The 16109-nt window shown below is 39.2% G+C and overlaps 1 protein-coding gene across 2 annotated transcripts; it reads right to left on the bottom strand.

Annotated features, from left to right (window-relative positions):
- ttll2 (tubulin tyrosine ligase-like family, member 2) lies at positions 1-16106 on the bottom strand. 2 transcript variants are annotated; one of them, XM_048536393.2, is made up of 3 exons: positions 16003-16106; positions 7933-8101; positions 1-2420 (listed from the first exon to the last, which is right to left on the bottom strand). In XM_048536393.2, exon 3 carries the CDS (start codon positions 2395-2397, stop codon positions 466-468), a length of 1932 nt encoding a protein of 643 aa, XP_048392350.1. In that variant the 5' UTR covers positions 2398-2420; positions 7933-8101; positions 16003-16106; the 3' UTR covers positions 1-465. The 2 variants fall into 2 exon arrangements, with proteins under 2 accessions (XP_048392350.1, XP_048392349.1); XM_048536392.2 differs by having other exon boundaries at positions 7965-8101.
- Between the last annotated feature and the right edge of the window lie 3 nt (positions 16107-16109).

Raw genomic sequence — 16109 nt, 5'->3', positions numbered from 1 at the left:
TTTAATAAAATTCATTAACCACTCCTGAGAGCTGTTGTAAGAAATGAGTCATACAGCCAAAGTTAGACAAGCAGTGAAGCAGATTAAAGGTTGGATTTCCACTAATTTACTGCAATAACAATCAGAAAATGCTCATAAAGTGCATTATATTACATTAATTGTAAATAAGCAGAACATTATTATTCCACTTACTGCATAGCACAATAGCCATCTCCTGTTAACAACTATCATGTAGTACTGTGTGAAACTAAAATTTGTTTCTATCACTTGTGGTAACTGGTTCAATAGCACCCAACGGGTAGTTCGGTTTCCAGATAAAAATAAATTAAACCAATACGTGTAAACTATTTTTAATGAAAAATCATAAATAAGTTATCCCAAGAACTCTAATTCCATTTGTGAAGAATTTAATATCTTCATTTATAAAATTAAAGTAACTAAGGTTAAAACAAAAAGTTCAATTATTTAATTTTGAAAGCAGCATTCACTGATCAACGGAGGATTCCGTGGACCCCACAGAAAAGAACCAAAACATTCTTTTCTATTAGAAAAGCCAAACAGATGGGGCTCGCTTTTTCTTCTTGCACTCTTTGGTTGCTGTAATATCTTCAGCATCTTCTGCAATTCCTGCATTATTATCCTTATGTTTATCAGGTCCCGAGAAGCCTTTAATGTTATTTCGTTAAAAGGAAACGTCAGTATAAAGTCACCAATGCGGCTCATAGGCTTCTTATCAACTTCTGAAAGACTGTACTGAGGAAAAGATGCTAGTTTGTATCTTTGGAGATCAACAGAAGGAAACCTCGGGCCTATTTTACGAAAATACCCAGCAGACTGTCCAGATTTTGCTTCTAGCAACATTATTCTGCCCATCTGTGTATGTAAATAACTTCTGTTCATCTTTTCCCTCATCTGTGAAGTCAATGTTTTCTTTGGCAGTGATCTAGTGGGCTTCACATTCTTTGTGCATTCCTTAGCGTTCAAGCAACAGACAGACACAGCACCACTAGAACCATACACCTTCTTGATATTTTTCCCAGAATCTTCCCCAGTGGAATGTGGCATATGAGAGAACTGCTGTTTGTTGGTGCAGGATGATTTGTTCTCTTCTTCTACTTTCTGGGAATCCATCTCTTGGTCTTCACTTTGGTTGTACCCATTAGATTGACTACAACTTTTACGATAGACTAATAGAGAATTATTTTGAGTACTGGACCAAATTTCTTTTGCTTTTTTAGAACTGTTGGAGTGAAGAGGCAGTACATTTCCAAATGAGTTAGTCACATAAAAAGAAGGATGGCTCCGAGAAAGTATATTATATTGCCAGGGACTTGGGTAACCACGTTGGCGCAATCTATCAACCTCTTTATAATTCAGCAGATCAATGAGGTCATATAAAAGCCCTTTCTTCACTATTACATCAGCATTACAGTCTACCATTAGTGCTGGACTATAATTTACTTCTAAAAGCCATGGCTTTATGTTGTCATCTATTAGGATATCAAAACCAAATAGTTCAAGACAGTTAGGAGGGGATGGAATGGAGGGAGTAATTGTTAACAAAGTCATTGTCACAATATTGCTTATTCTCTGCCACATGAGTGGTTCATTTATATTAAGACTGTGCAAAAAAGCACGGAATTGACTCATTGTCCATTTGCAACCAGAACCAACCCGTTCTTTATCCACCGTGTAAGAAGGTCCAAATCTATTGATGCTGGTATTTGTCAAATGAGCATACACATTATCTAAAGACGCAAGATTATATTTTTCTGTCCCAAATCGCACCAGACCTTCTTGATAAATATAAACCATCAATGGACAGAAACTAGTGACACAAACATAGACTCGTAAGTCAAATTTGTAACCAGAGATGAGAAGAGGGTTGCTGATATATTTTTGTACTATAACAGAACAGCTGTAAGTCAAATCTTTAATATCTTGAAATATAAATATTCCTCTACCACGAGAGAGATCAACAGGCTTGCATATCCAGTATCCAAGCTTTCCACCATTTGCCTTCTTGTCTTTCGTATACTCAGCGACAAATTTGGTATAATCATTGGGGAGAATGAAAGCTATAGGGCTAAAGTTATATGTTGTAGAGCCATAAACCCCTGACATACGTTTTAAGTTACGAGCAAGATTGTCTTTTCGAGTTATACCCATGATTTTTGGGTAGTGGATCAATCTTTGCCAAGGCATAATGTTTTCATAGTCCGCATTAGAAAAACCAGATCGCCAATACAAGTTCCAATCATTTTCATCCTGTTCTTCCTCATTAAATTCCACCCAACCACGCTCAAGGAGAACATGACGCACAATTTCAGGTGTGCCTTCATGGAGACGAAAGACCAATGACTTGGTTAGGTCTTCTGATCCAGATTGATACGACATGATTCAATGCAAATGTTACTGTCCTTTAAAAGCAGAAATACAGAGAGGAAAAGAAGAGAGATTAATAATTCTATCTTATATTACAATATGATGTCAAGTACACTGCTGAATCTAAACAAAGTCAATTTATATTGGGCAAGTGAATTTGAAAACTTAACTTAAAACAATATTCCAATCTAGTCAATAATTAAGCACATATCTCACTAATTACAGTGGAATAAGTGCATTAAATTGATGTACCTCCAGCATTCCATTTCTGAAGGTGCAGATTTTAGAATTTGTCTAAAAATGTGAAGACTGAGTATAAAGAAATAATTTGGATGTGCACATATTGGGTATGGTTATTAAGCTTGTAGGTGATACAAAAATTGGATAATGGAGAAGATTACCTCAGAGTACAACGGAACCTTGATCAGATGGGCCAATGAGTGGCAGTTAGAGTTTAATTTAGACTAATGTGAGGTGTTGCATTTTGGTAAGGCAAATCAGGATAGGGCAAGGAGTGTTGCTGAACAAAGAGACTGTGGAGTACAGCTTCATAGTTCCGCAAAAGTGGAGTCACAAGCAGACAGGGTAATGAAGATGATATTTTGTATGCTTGCATTTATTGATCAGTGCACAGAGAATAGGAGTTGGGATGTCATGTTCCAGCTGTACAGAATATTGGTTAGGTCACTGTTGGAATACTCATTCAGTTTTGGTCTCCCTGTTATAGGAAAGATGTTGTGAAACATGAAAGGGTTCAGAAAAAAAATTAAAGATGTTGCTGGGGTGAGAGAGTTTGAGCTATTGGGAGAGGCTAAATAGGCTGGGGTTATTTTCCCTAGACAGTCAGAGGTTGAAGGGGGACCTCATTGAGGCTTATAAAATCATGAGAGGCATAGATAGAATGAATAGTCAAGGTCTTTTTCCCCAGTGCAGGGAAGTCTAAAACCAGATGGCATAGGTTTACAGGTGAGAGGGAAAAGATTTATAAAATAACCTAAGCAGCAACCTTTTTATGCAAAGGATGGTACATGTATGGAATAAGCTGCCAGACAAAGTGGAGTATGCTGGTACAATTGCAACATAAAAGGCATCTGGATGGGTACATACAAAGGAAGGGTTTAAAAGGGATATGGGCCAAATGGGACTAGATTAATTTAGGATATTTAGTCACCAGTTGGACGAAAGAGTCTGTTTCTGTGCTGTACATCTGACTCTAGAGTCTGAATTCTGGTGGCACTATTGGGTGTTGTGTTGTGTTTATGAACAGAGTTACCACCCTCATACAGGATTGGTAAGTACCATAGGTTCAAGTTACTTGAAAATCAAGATCAATTTACTTAACAGAAAATGATAACTTGCATGTATAAAGCAACTATGTACTTATCTTTAGCTGTGTATGTTTTTGATTGGATTCCTTACAGCTATTGGTCATGGATGTCATTCTCATTTTTGGGTCACTAACATACTCAACTCAAAGCAGTGACAATGGAATGTGTAGCTGGCTCCCTGCCCTCACCTTGTGGTTGAGGGAGGCCATAATACCTCCAAAAACGACAAACTACTGCCTACCAATTGATTTGGAAGATATTATAAAATGCAAGAAGCCTTTCAGTGAATCCATCCACTTTTACACTATTTTCTGAATGAGAAGAATAATATAAACAAAAATAAAGAGCTACATTTTAAAGATTTACACTTACATCTGACCTTAGCACAATTCATATTCTGGTTTTGCGACCATCCACTTGATTCTTAGTTTTTTTTTTACATAAAATCAGGTCTTGAAGTTCCTAGCTGAAAGTTGAGCCAATGACCTACAGTTTTCAATCACTGTCAGTATCTCATGGGAAAAGTCAGTTACATACATGTTGGCAGATGCAAATCTCAAAATTGGAGTTGTGCTTGGCTGCTCAAATTATGAAAAGCCAAGTTTGACAGAATACTGGAGCACCAGACTGAAACAACAGGAGATAAGCAACAAAACACTGAGTTAACTGTCAGAAAGCTGGAAAGGCTGGTGTTGCCCCCAAATTTTGCAGATTAACCCCATCCCTTCAAGAAAGTTAGAGTTGAAAATGCAGAAGAACTTCTCCAAGAGGAATGAGATGAAAAGATGATGAGATTGATTTCAATGATTGTGTAGGATATACAACACAGAAACAGGCCAGTCAGCCCAATGTATCAATGTGGACCTCTATGCTTTACTTGATCCTCCCATCTTTCCTCATCTACAACTCCAAATGTAACCATCTATTCGCTTCAACATCAAATGAGTTCCCAGTTCCCATATAAATTTGCTTTAAAAGCATCCAGGGAGGGGGAGGAGGAGGAGGAAGAGAGACAGAGACAGAGACAGAGACACAGAGACATGTTCCACACCCTTGCCACTTTTTCTGTAAAATGGTTTCTTCCCAAATTGCCTGTAGGATTTCTTGATTACCTTATATTGATGAACTCTAGATATGTTCTTCCTAACAATTAGAACCTTCCTCTCTGCATTCACTCTCCAAAAGCCTTTCATAATTTTGTAGGCTTCTGTTTGATCACCTCTTAGCCTTCTATTTTCAAGAAAAAAGATACACGGCCTGTCGATCCTTTTCTGATATGCATACCCATATATTTTTGGCACTGTCCTTGTAAATCCTCTGTCTCAGCTCTGCAGTTGCTCTATATCCTTGTCATATGGTGATCAAAGCTGTACAGTACTGTAAAGTATGATCTAATTAAGTTTTGATACAGATTTAGTACAACTTCATTACATTTCAATTCAATCCTTCTAGAAATAAAGCCTAGTACTTGTTCTTTTCATGGCCTTGCTAAACTGTACTGCAACTTTTACTGATGTGTAACTGTACACCTAGATTCCTCTGTTCTTCTATCCCACCTAGAATTGTACCTTTCAAATGCTATTTAATCTTCTGATTCTTCCTTCCAAAACAATGTTGAACTTTATTTACAAACTATTTGTATATTCTGCAAGTTCATTAACGTCCCCTGTAATTTGTTGTAGTCCTCTTCAGAACTGACCACTACTCTCCTCGCCAGAAACTGGTATCATGTACAAATTTAGAAATTTTTCTTTGATTCCACAGTCCAAATCATTCATGTAAATTGTGAACAATTGTGATCCCAGCACTACTGCTGTGGGTGAACATTTCTCACCTTTTGTTACTCTGAATAACTTTCCTTAATCTCACTCTCAACTTTGTGTCTTCAGGCCTCCTAGTAATCCATTCTGCAACTTCTCATCTGACTCCAAAGTCAGTGATTTTTATTCATCACTACATTCATTTTCAAAATCTGGATTCACTACATTTACTGCAGTACTGGTTTCAGCTATCACTGCTAATACTGAAAATAAAAATCAAATGAAATCAATCAAGTTTTGCCAAAATTTATACTAACTATTCATTATTATTCTTGTTTCTATAGATGTTCTACTATTCTTTCCATGAGTAAGAGTACCACATTTCTCCTTACCACTGACGCCAAGAGGATGTCTATAATTCTCTGGACATAGAACGTAGAACAGTACTGCACAATACAGGCCCATCGACCCACGATATTGTGCCGACCTATTATTCTACAAAGATCAATCTACCCTGCATTTTACTATCCTCCATGTGCCTTTCCGCGAGTCGCTTAAGTGTCTCTAAAGTATCTGACTCTACTGCCGCTGCCGGCAGCACATTTCACATGCCCACCACTCTCTGAAGAACCTACCTCTGACATCTCCCCTACTATTCCTTCCTCCAATCACCTTAAAATTATGCCCCCTGGTTAATAGTCAATTCCACCCTGGGAAAACATCTGACTATCCACTCTATCTATGCCTCTCATCATCTCATTCAAGTCATCTCTCATCATTCCTCGCTCCAATGAGAAAAGCCCTAGTTCGCTTAACCTTTCCTCATAAGACCTGCCCTCTGGTCCAGGTACCATCCTGGTAAATCTCCTCTGCACCCTCTCCAAAGCTTCCACATCTTTCCCATAAATGAGGTGACCAGAACTGGACACAATATACCAAGTGTGGTCTAACTGGAATTTTATAGAGCTGCAGCATAACCTCACTGTTCTTAAACTCAATACCCCTGCCAATGAAAGCCAGTATGCCTTCTTTACAACCCTATTAACTTGGGTAGCAACTTTGAGGGATCTAAGGATGTGGACCCCAAGATCCCTCGGTTCCTCCACACTGCTGAGAATCCTGCCATTAACCCTGTATTCTGCATTCAAATTTGACCTTCCAAAATGAATCACTTCACATATTGTTCCCTTTCTTAAATGTAGCGGTTGCAATGGCTTTCACCCAGTCTGTTCATACTACAGCGTCAAATGAATTATTAAATATCAGTAGTAACTCCTCTGTTGAAAATTCTTCAGGTTGCCTTAAATTATGTGGCTCTAATTCATTCAGTCCAGGTGTTTTACCATCGGAACTTGTTTAACTTAGTCAATACATCCTCTTATTTTTATTTAAACGCACTGTTCTCCACCTCAACTAATTTTGTCCCCACTTGGAATATCTTCCAAATATTGAAGTTAACTTTAATATTTTTGTCATCTCACTATTGTTATTTATGACATTATCTTGTTTCTCCCTTAATGGTCCTATTCCCAACAGAGCATTTTTATAAAAATATTTACCTATTTTATATTTGTTGATCATTTGTATTCGTTTTTCTTCTTTGTCTTCCTAATTTTTGATTTTCAGCTGTATGTATTTATACCACAATACTAGAGGGAAGCACTCCCTGCACATGGTCTGATGCAGAGAGAGTCTGGGGGTTGGAGTTTTGCAAAACTGGAAGGAGACTGAACCTGTCTAAACATGACAAGTCGGTCCCAATTCCAGCATTCCCATCCTATTTCCAGCATCCCAATTCTCTATGGAACGGGATGAGGGCAGGCTTCATTGTGAGGGTACACATCTCTTTGACCACTCATGGCCCCATTGTCTGGATTCAGGAACCTTTTGAAAGGGAAGTGAAAACCATTTTACCATTCCACAATGGTTCCTCAGTGCCAACTCATATCCATATATCACCACAGCTTCTTTCAGTCCCCATGACAACGCTCAACCTGTCAACTCGCCATGCCAACTCATGGTCCTTCCATGTCCATTCACTCGTGCACAACCAACAGGCCTATAGTAACAATGGCATGTGTGGACCTGCTCAGAAAAAAAACTATATCATATATTCACAAATTGTGTTTTGAAAAAGAACTGCTGATTTTTTAACCCTATTAAAAAAGGGTCAATTAATGAAATCACTTAAGTATCAATAACGAAAGCTATCAACATAACATTAACAAAACAGATCACGAAAAGATAACTCATGACTTCAGTGACGTTTGTCAATCATGTTCTCTGCACCTAGGTAAACCTGCTAACAAGGTACTTTTGTAAGTGTTGAAGCTCCTAACAAAGCCTTACAATGTGTGCCAGACTTCAATTAGATTTTGTATATTAGTTCAATGCCACCTATAAGGCATCCCTCAACTGCCAGTCTTCATCATCCACTTAATCTTACAAAAGAAACTTACAGCCAGTGTCCACAAGATGTTGCACTACTCACAAGGTGTTTGCTTCACCGAGAAACAGGGCAAGGAGTTCTGGTTTCGAATTCCATTCTCGTAGCTAGGCGTCCAGTATCAGTGGTGCAGTGCTGGTACCAAGTCGATTGCACCATGACTATACAGTCATTACACAGCCCTGTGAAGTAGCACAAACCACAAATTTTCATGCCATTTTCTGTTTCGTTTATTCTAGCATATTTGGTTACACATTGTTGGTTTACGTAACCCTTTGCTATGGACTGATCCCATGAATGAGAGGGAATCATCAGGAGCTGTCAGAAGAAGTTGATGGTGATAATAATGAAGGGGAAGAAATACAACAGAGAATATTGGTCTCTTCCCCACTCCATTTACTACCAGGAAATATTTGTCCTAGCTTTTACATGCCTACCTAACCCAACTTTCTGCATCCATTTTGCTACTATAATGGATCCAAATCCATTATTACCATTTCCATTATACCATAATTACTTTTGACCCTGCTGTCCAGACATTTTACCTTTTTGATACCTTTTCACAAATCTCCATCCGTATCACAGGCCATCAATTGCTGAAACCCTGATCCACGTGACTTTCAAACTTGGCTATCCCCAATGTCTCCTGTCTAGTTTCCCATCTCAACACAAATTCATCTTAAATTCTACTACCAAATTTTTAAAATTTCCACCATATTTGCTTCCACTCATCATATTTATATTGTCTGTATCGGCTCCCAGTCCACCAACCGGTGTTTAAACCTTGCTAGGATCTTGACAATAGCCTGCCTCTATAAACCTTTCCTGGTTTACAATCCTCTGGTACATGTCTTTGCGTCCCACCACTGGCATACTCCAAACTCCAGAATTTTCTCCATAAATATCTTGAAGTTAAAATGTAAAAATTTTTGATTTCTCATTTGGTACATTCCTCAAAACACTCTCTATATAACCAAGCTATCAACAAGGATGAACTTTATTCCATACTCCAGTAGGCATGACATGGCAAATGGGTAAGGAATCTAAAATTGGGCAGAATACCATGGACATTATTCCTTGCACTGGTTTAGCAATTTCTTCAGTAGTGGCTGAAGGTCAATGCCAACTATCACAATGTGTAGCTTTTGTTAGGATGTGATTACAAATCCTCTCAGAATAGCAGTGTCCCCTTAAGATTTTCTTCCAACTCTACCAATTTTCCTTGCCTTCTGCTTGTCCACCCTCCTCATTGACCCCTGCTACTGTGACCTGGTAATACTTGCCACCCCATCCAAGTCATGTCAGCAATTAGCACCAATGGCAATCTCCAGCAGGGAGCCACCTCAACCTGGTGACACTGCTGGCGTGAGAAAGCAGTCAGGTGTTTGATTGGTGAGTAGCTCTGACATCTGACACACTCCCAGAAGTTGATGAAAGGCCTGGTTTGATCTAATTAACTGTCCACTGGCTATGAAATGGTTGCAGGGCAAGCCTCTAGAGGGACCTGTTTGCCCTCAGTTGGTATGGTATATGGTTGAATAGGGATCCCCAATGGAACCTAAAATTTCACTCAACATTTCCTTCCTTTAGTGTCAATTATACCTTAGTTGAATATGCTGCCAAGTTATTTCAGTGTCAATCATGAAGACTGATGCAAAGTATTTATTCAACTCTTCTGCCATTTCCTAGTTCCTCATTATTATTTCTGCAGCCTCATTCTCTTTGGAGTCTATGTTAACTTTGGTTTCTGTCGTTTTAAAAAATATTTAAAGAAACACTTGCTATCCTTGTTGATATTGCTTACAAGTTTATGCTCAAGGTGTATCTGCTCCCTCTTCATTTTTTTGGTTGTCTTTTACTGATTTTGAGAACATTCCCAATCCTCTGGCTTACCATTAATCTATGACACATTGTATGTTTCTTCTTTAAATTTCCATAGTTAACCATGGTTGGCTTATCACAAGGAAAGGCAGGAAAACGGAGTTGAGGATTATCAGATCCATCATGATCTCATTGAATGGCAGTATAGCTTCAATGGGCTGAATGGCATATTGCTGTTCGCTATTAATAATAGTGAGCTAACAGGTTTGCAGTTCTCAGTTTTCTCTCCCTCCTTTCTTAAATAGTGAGGTTATCCTGGCTATTCTTCAGTTTGCAGGATTCGATAGAATTTTTAAAGATGACCACCAATGAATCCACTGATTAAGAGATTCAACTGAACTGCGTTATCTGTATCTAAAATAGGCAACTGCATACTAACTAATGCATTTAGTTTTGAGCACTACCTCTTCATAAATACCATTATTTTCCATAAGTCTCTTGTTTTACTGGGAAATTTTCTGTATTTCCCCCGTAAACACTGACACAAAGTTATTGTTTAATTTTTCACCAGTTCCCTGTTCTCACTACAAATTCTCCCACCTTCATCTGTAATGGACCCACATTTGACTTTGCTAATGTTTTCACATACCAGAAATGCTTTTGGTATGCCTTTATGTTAGTCATGAGTTTACATTCATATTCACTTTTTTGCTTTATCAGTTTGTGGCCATTTGTTGCTGAATTAGAAATTGTTCCCACTCCTTGGGCTTTTTGTAGCAATCTTATAAGCCACTTCTTTTGATCAGATGAAATCTTTAACTTCTTTTTGTTAGCCACAGTTGATTCACCTTTCCTGTCTAAATACTAGAGAAATGTATATTCATTGTTGATCACATAACACTTCCTCACATATTAGCCATTGCTTGTCTATCAAATTCTGGACACAGGAAACAGAATTATGATCCTAATATGACCCAGAATTAACTTATCATTTCCAAATAGAATGTCGAACTTGATCATTTTGTAGTAACTATTTTCCTAATGTGACCTTAACTGCAAATTATAATTGGTCCTTCTTACATGATACTAAAATCTTCCTCCACTTTTGTTTCTTAACACAATTCTGCTTTCTGATCCTATGTAGTACTTGCTTTCATTTTTTCTGCTTTCTACTTTATTTTTCTATTTTCTGTTACCCATTATGCGTCTCTGCTCCCAGCTCCCTTGTAGGTTCTCACTTCCTGTAAATCTTGCTTAAACCCTCACCAACAGAACTAGAAAATCACCCTGTGAGGATGTCAGTCTTATGCCTGCCAAGGTAGGACCTGTTCATTTTATACAGATCCCACCTGCTTCAGATCTAGTCCCAATACTTCAGAAATCCTGTGCCCTCCTCAGTAAACAATTTCCCAGGTATGCATTCAATTGTTCAATCTTTCTGTTCCTGAGCACACTAGCATATAGAACTGGGAGTTGGAATGGTCTGCAGCAGCTCCAAGACACCTGTAGGATTGAGGTTTCTTTTCAATAATTAAGTATTTTGACATAAGAAAGTCAGGAATCAAAACTATATTTTGTTGAATTAAGGACATTCTGAAGTAGTTTTTCCCAGTAGTGAAGAAAGCCAGGTGAAAAGTAAGGTCAGTAGTTTTCTGGTTGCTATTTTATGACACAGGTAATACATACAAAGGCAAACATACCAGAATATTTTGAGAGAAAACATATTTACTCAAAGGCACAGCTGTGTTATAAAGCATAATTCAAGGTAAGTGATACATCTAAGTATATTAGTTTGTGTGATTATTTTGAGCTTTAATTTGTTTTCAGCATCGACAATGTTGTGGGGTCATATGGTTCATGTAGCCAAAGGACATTTTCTCCAAAAGCTCTGATTTAGATGTGTCAATTGCGACATTTAGGATGATAGTTAATCACTGGGCAGTGACACTACATATTTTAAGGAAATGCATTAATGGCTCCCTGATACACTTATCTTGGTACAGAACTATTGAATTACTAAACAAAGAAAGGCAGGTTGTTATAAAAAAGGATAATTACATAAAATGATTTGCACATGAAAAGAACGAATGAGGAGACAGGAGGAAATGGCATCAATAAGATAATTATTGCTTTTAAAGAAACCCATCCCAGAATTTAGGCATGGACCACCTAGCAAATTCAAGACTGATCAAAAACTATTCATGTACAAATAAGCTAATTATAGCTCAAGATACCTCTGATCATCCCCAGGGGTGTTGTCCCTAGTAAGGCAGGGGTTTTAATGGTGCAGTGCACAGGAAGGAAGAGCAAACATAGAACATTAATGCAAGGAGCAATGGTAGTAAATTCAGCCCTTCGAGCCTGCTCTGCCATTTGTATGATCATGGCTGATCTCATCTTGGCCACTCTATAACCCCTCATTACAATTCAAAAATCTGTCAATATCCCAGCATCCACTGCACTACAGAGTAGTGAATTCCACAGATTCACGACTTTGAAAAAGGTGATTTCTCCTCATTGTTCGGGCGGCACGGTGGCTTAGTGGTTAGCACTGCTGCCTCATAGTGCAAGGGGCACAGCAACTGTCCGTATAGAGTTTGCACATTCTCCCCTGTCTGCGTGGGTTTGCTCCTTTTTCCTCCCACAGTCCAAAGATGTGCAGGGCAGGGGGATTGGCCATGCTAAATTGCCCATAGTGTCCATAGATGTTTAAGTTAGGTGGGTTAGACATGGGGAAATGCAGGATTAAGGGGAATGAGTCAGGGTGGGATGGTCTTCAGAAGGGCGGTGTGGACTTGTTCTGCCAAATAGCCTGTACTCACTGTAGGGATTCCACGATTCTATGATTTGTTTTAAATCGGTTATCCCTTATCCTAAAACAATGACTTTTTGTTCTACATTGCCCCACAGAGGAATGAGGAAACATCTTTTCTATGTCTATTTTGTTAATGTCCTCTAGCATTTTACATACCTCAACTATATCTCCTCTTTCTTGTAAACTCAGACAGTACAGGCCTAAACTTCTTAGTCTCATCTCTAATAAGGTAAACCATTCATCTCTGGAATTAATCCAGTGAACTTTGTCTGAACAGCCTCCTAGAAGTAAGGGAACCAAGATTGTATGCAATACTCCAGATGTGGTCTCACTAATGTCTTGTACAACTGGAGCAATAATTCCCTAATTTTATATTTTATCCTTTAGCAACAAATACCAAAATTCCACTTTCCTTCCTTATTACCTGCTATAGCTTCTTATTAGTTTTCTGCAATTCACATACAAACGTACCTAGATCCCTCTGCGCCACAGCACTCTGAAGTTTCTCTCTGTTTAGATAGAAAGTTCTAACAAACTTGTGCCCAGTTAAATCAAAATTGTGAACTGGTATCCCAAAGCAGATAGGCTGACAACTATTGCTTTTATCATTTCTACTGTACTTATGAAAAACTTAAATTCTGCAAATTCACAAAAAATATCTGTATATGACATGGATATGATGATCAACAGGAACGAATAAATTTTGGATTGGCTCTGTGAAAATTCAGTCTTTGATTGTAATTAACCTAGGTTTGACAATGAAAGTCAAAATGCACCCCAAAATCGCAAACATCTGCAACCCTCACACTACAGAGTCAACCCACCAAACTGAAGTCATGTCTTTGGCCTCAGAGACACCTCTGATCTCCTATCAAATCCCCAATCACTACTGCCCTTACTCTTTCTTATCTCATATGGAGCTGAACAATACACAAGGCTATGGATATGGCTCTTGTTGCACACCCTTGAGCATCCATTGTTGTTACCAGCATCTAAAATGGAAAATCTGCTAGTAAGCCAGATTGTCTCACTGGGCTCTTGAGCTCCCTTTCTGGTTCTCGTAGCCCATCTGCGTGCACCTGTAGTAATGACCACCTCACTGAACCTGCTAGCTACATAGTTCTGACTCACAGATGCACCATAGCAACACTAGCAATTGTCCAAGTTCCAAAACCCAGGGCTCAAGGTCTTGCAGCTGGTGACAAGTCCTTCAGTTGTATTTGTGAAGGAACATGGTCTGTCCTCAAATTTCTACATACTATAGAGGGCACATTCAATCAGATTGCCCTACCAAATACCTCAATTTAGAAACTCCTTATTGTTAGTAGAATTACTTACCAGTTGTTCATCAGTGTCTTCCCTTATCAAAAGTAAGAACAAAATACTGGAGACAAAAAAAGTTGTCAAAAAAGAGCAGCTCCTTCAATGAACTCCCTAATTCACCAAACTGCCAGCTTCACTCTGCTCAGCTGCACTCCGCAATAAGAGTTTAGATCACCAGAAGGGGAATGACCTTTTAGAAAAGGCATACAAACACAAGAAAGTCACTAAATTGGCCATTTAGTTTGCTGACCACTGTTATGCAGGAACTGCTGACAGGTCCTGATCCAGAAGTGAATTTCCTTATAGATGATAATGTACTTCTGTTTTCTGATTTAATTCCAGGAAAGTCCTAATTTACGAAGTTGTGGCCATTCATCCTCCCAGACAATGACAGATGGGCTCATGGACAGGGAGCAAGAATATTGCCTCAAGTCAAAATGATCTGCTAGATGCCATAATAGGGTACCAGAAAGAGTAGGAGAAAAATGTTAAATGTCCATGGATAAAAATTAAAATGATTAAAATGTCAAATATAAAATGAGATATCATAAAGGAAATTGAGATGACATGTAGATCAAGGGCTAGTTATATATCTTTACTCCAAGTATAGCTACTGAACAGATGCAAAAGGAATAATGTCACGGTTTCATACCGACTGGAACTGCAGCCCGTGTCTGTAAGGCATTCTGTTGAATTCCCCCAAGTCCACTCCTTTTTTTTTTAAACATGCTGCTCAACAGCAAAATCAACTTAAAGTTTCTCAGGTTTCACAGGTACACTAAACACGAAGTTTTACCTGTCAAACACCCCATCAATTCTGCCACTGTCTCTAATTGACTGCTCATTTGACAGCGATGTAGGGCGATGAGGCAATGACATTAGAGGTCAAGTTGGGAATATTACATTTTGCAGTATTTGGAGGATTGGTAAGGTAGCCAGTATAAGGGTAAACATTTATTCCTCTTTCCTAGGGAGGAATTTCCCTTCTAGTTGAATTCTGGTCAGTGACAGGCTGAAAGCCAACTACCCTGATCAGCAGATGAGAATTGTGCAGCTTTTGCAGGGGCTTCTAAGCTGGTATTCCAGCAGCTCATCATAGCAGTCTTGCGACAGCATTTTTTTTTTAATCCAGTCTCAGGAGCCATGAATTGAACTAAAGGAGACTTTGTCTTAATGTTTTAAAAATCTATGCCTTCTGTTGTTAACATGGGCATTGTGGTATTGCAACCTAAACACTTTTCACTGTTTTTGTTTTTTTAAAAAGTACGTGACAATAAATGGCCATTCTATTCTATGACTGGCTTGCCCAATAATATCACCAGTAGAAACAATCTGGCTAAATATATACATGCAAAGGACAATGACAATGCTTTGCAACCTATGGTCCAATGTGACCCCATTTTGATTTGCCATCACCATCTCAAAGGAAATTAGGGATCAGCAACAAAAGCTGGCCTTGCTACAGATGTTCAGATTCCATGAACAACAACAAATACAAAATACATATTGAAAATGGATGACTCCAGACATCAAAAATATCACACAGTCTCCGCTCCTTACCACCACTTGCCCATCCTGCCATAAGCACCTCCCATTGCCAACACACATTACCAACCCTCACCACTTGCACCCACCCAAAGCTGCCATACATCCCTTGTCCCGTTGCCTCCACACACTCCATTATCCCACCACTGCCATGCATCCCTTCCATTTGACCCCATTTGCAGCCACTCCCCACTCCGCCTCAACTTCCATCGGTGTGGTCGCTTAGACCATCTTCCTTCAACCTCCAATAAACCCCTTCTTCAACACTCTCCCCCAAACAGCCCTCCCCCCTCTCTTCACCTAAGCCCCTCTCCCTTTTATTCCACCCATGCCACAATGCAAAGCTCAACTATACTCTGTGTAACTCCGAATGTTCCCACCTGCTCTCACTACCACATACTCTCGCATCCCCTTCACAGCATGTCCCCCACATCCTCCCCCCAACCCCTCCCTCCTTCCCTTAGTCCCAGCGGCTCCGGCTGACTGTCGCCTCACTCCCTACCTCATTACCCTCCTCTTCACTCTCTCCCAGGGCTGGGCACACACCGAACTCTCCTACCCCCTTGAGCCGTCACTCACCTTATACCGGTTCCTCCGTCACCGTTACTCGCAGTCGGTAACTCGGTCGCTGTTCTAAACTGTCTTTACGGTCGCTAGGCAACAGCGTGCGTCTAAGGTCATCACAG

This window comes from Stegostoma tigrinum, chromosome 9 (genome assembly GCF_030684315.1).
Source record: "Stegostoma tigrinum isolate sSteTig4 chromosome 9, sSteTig4.hap1, whole genome shotgun sequence".
In the NCBI taxonomy this organism is placed as follows: domain Eukaryota; kingdom Metazoa; phylum Chordata; class Chondrichthyes; order Orectolobiformes; family Stegostomatidae; genus Stegostoma; species Stegostoma tigrinum.
This window is presented reverse-complemented; position numbering and strand designations above follow the sequence as displayed.

Bases quoted from the DNA above. Each gene is read 5' to 3' on its own strand.
- ttll2 (XM_048536393.2), bottom strand. From the start codon at position 2,397: ATGTCGTATCAATCTGGATCAGAAGACCTAACCAAGTCATTGGTCTTT.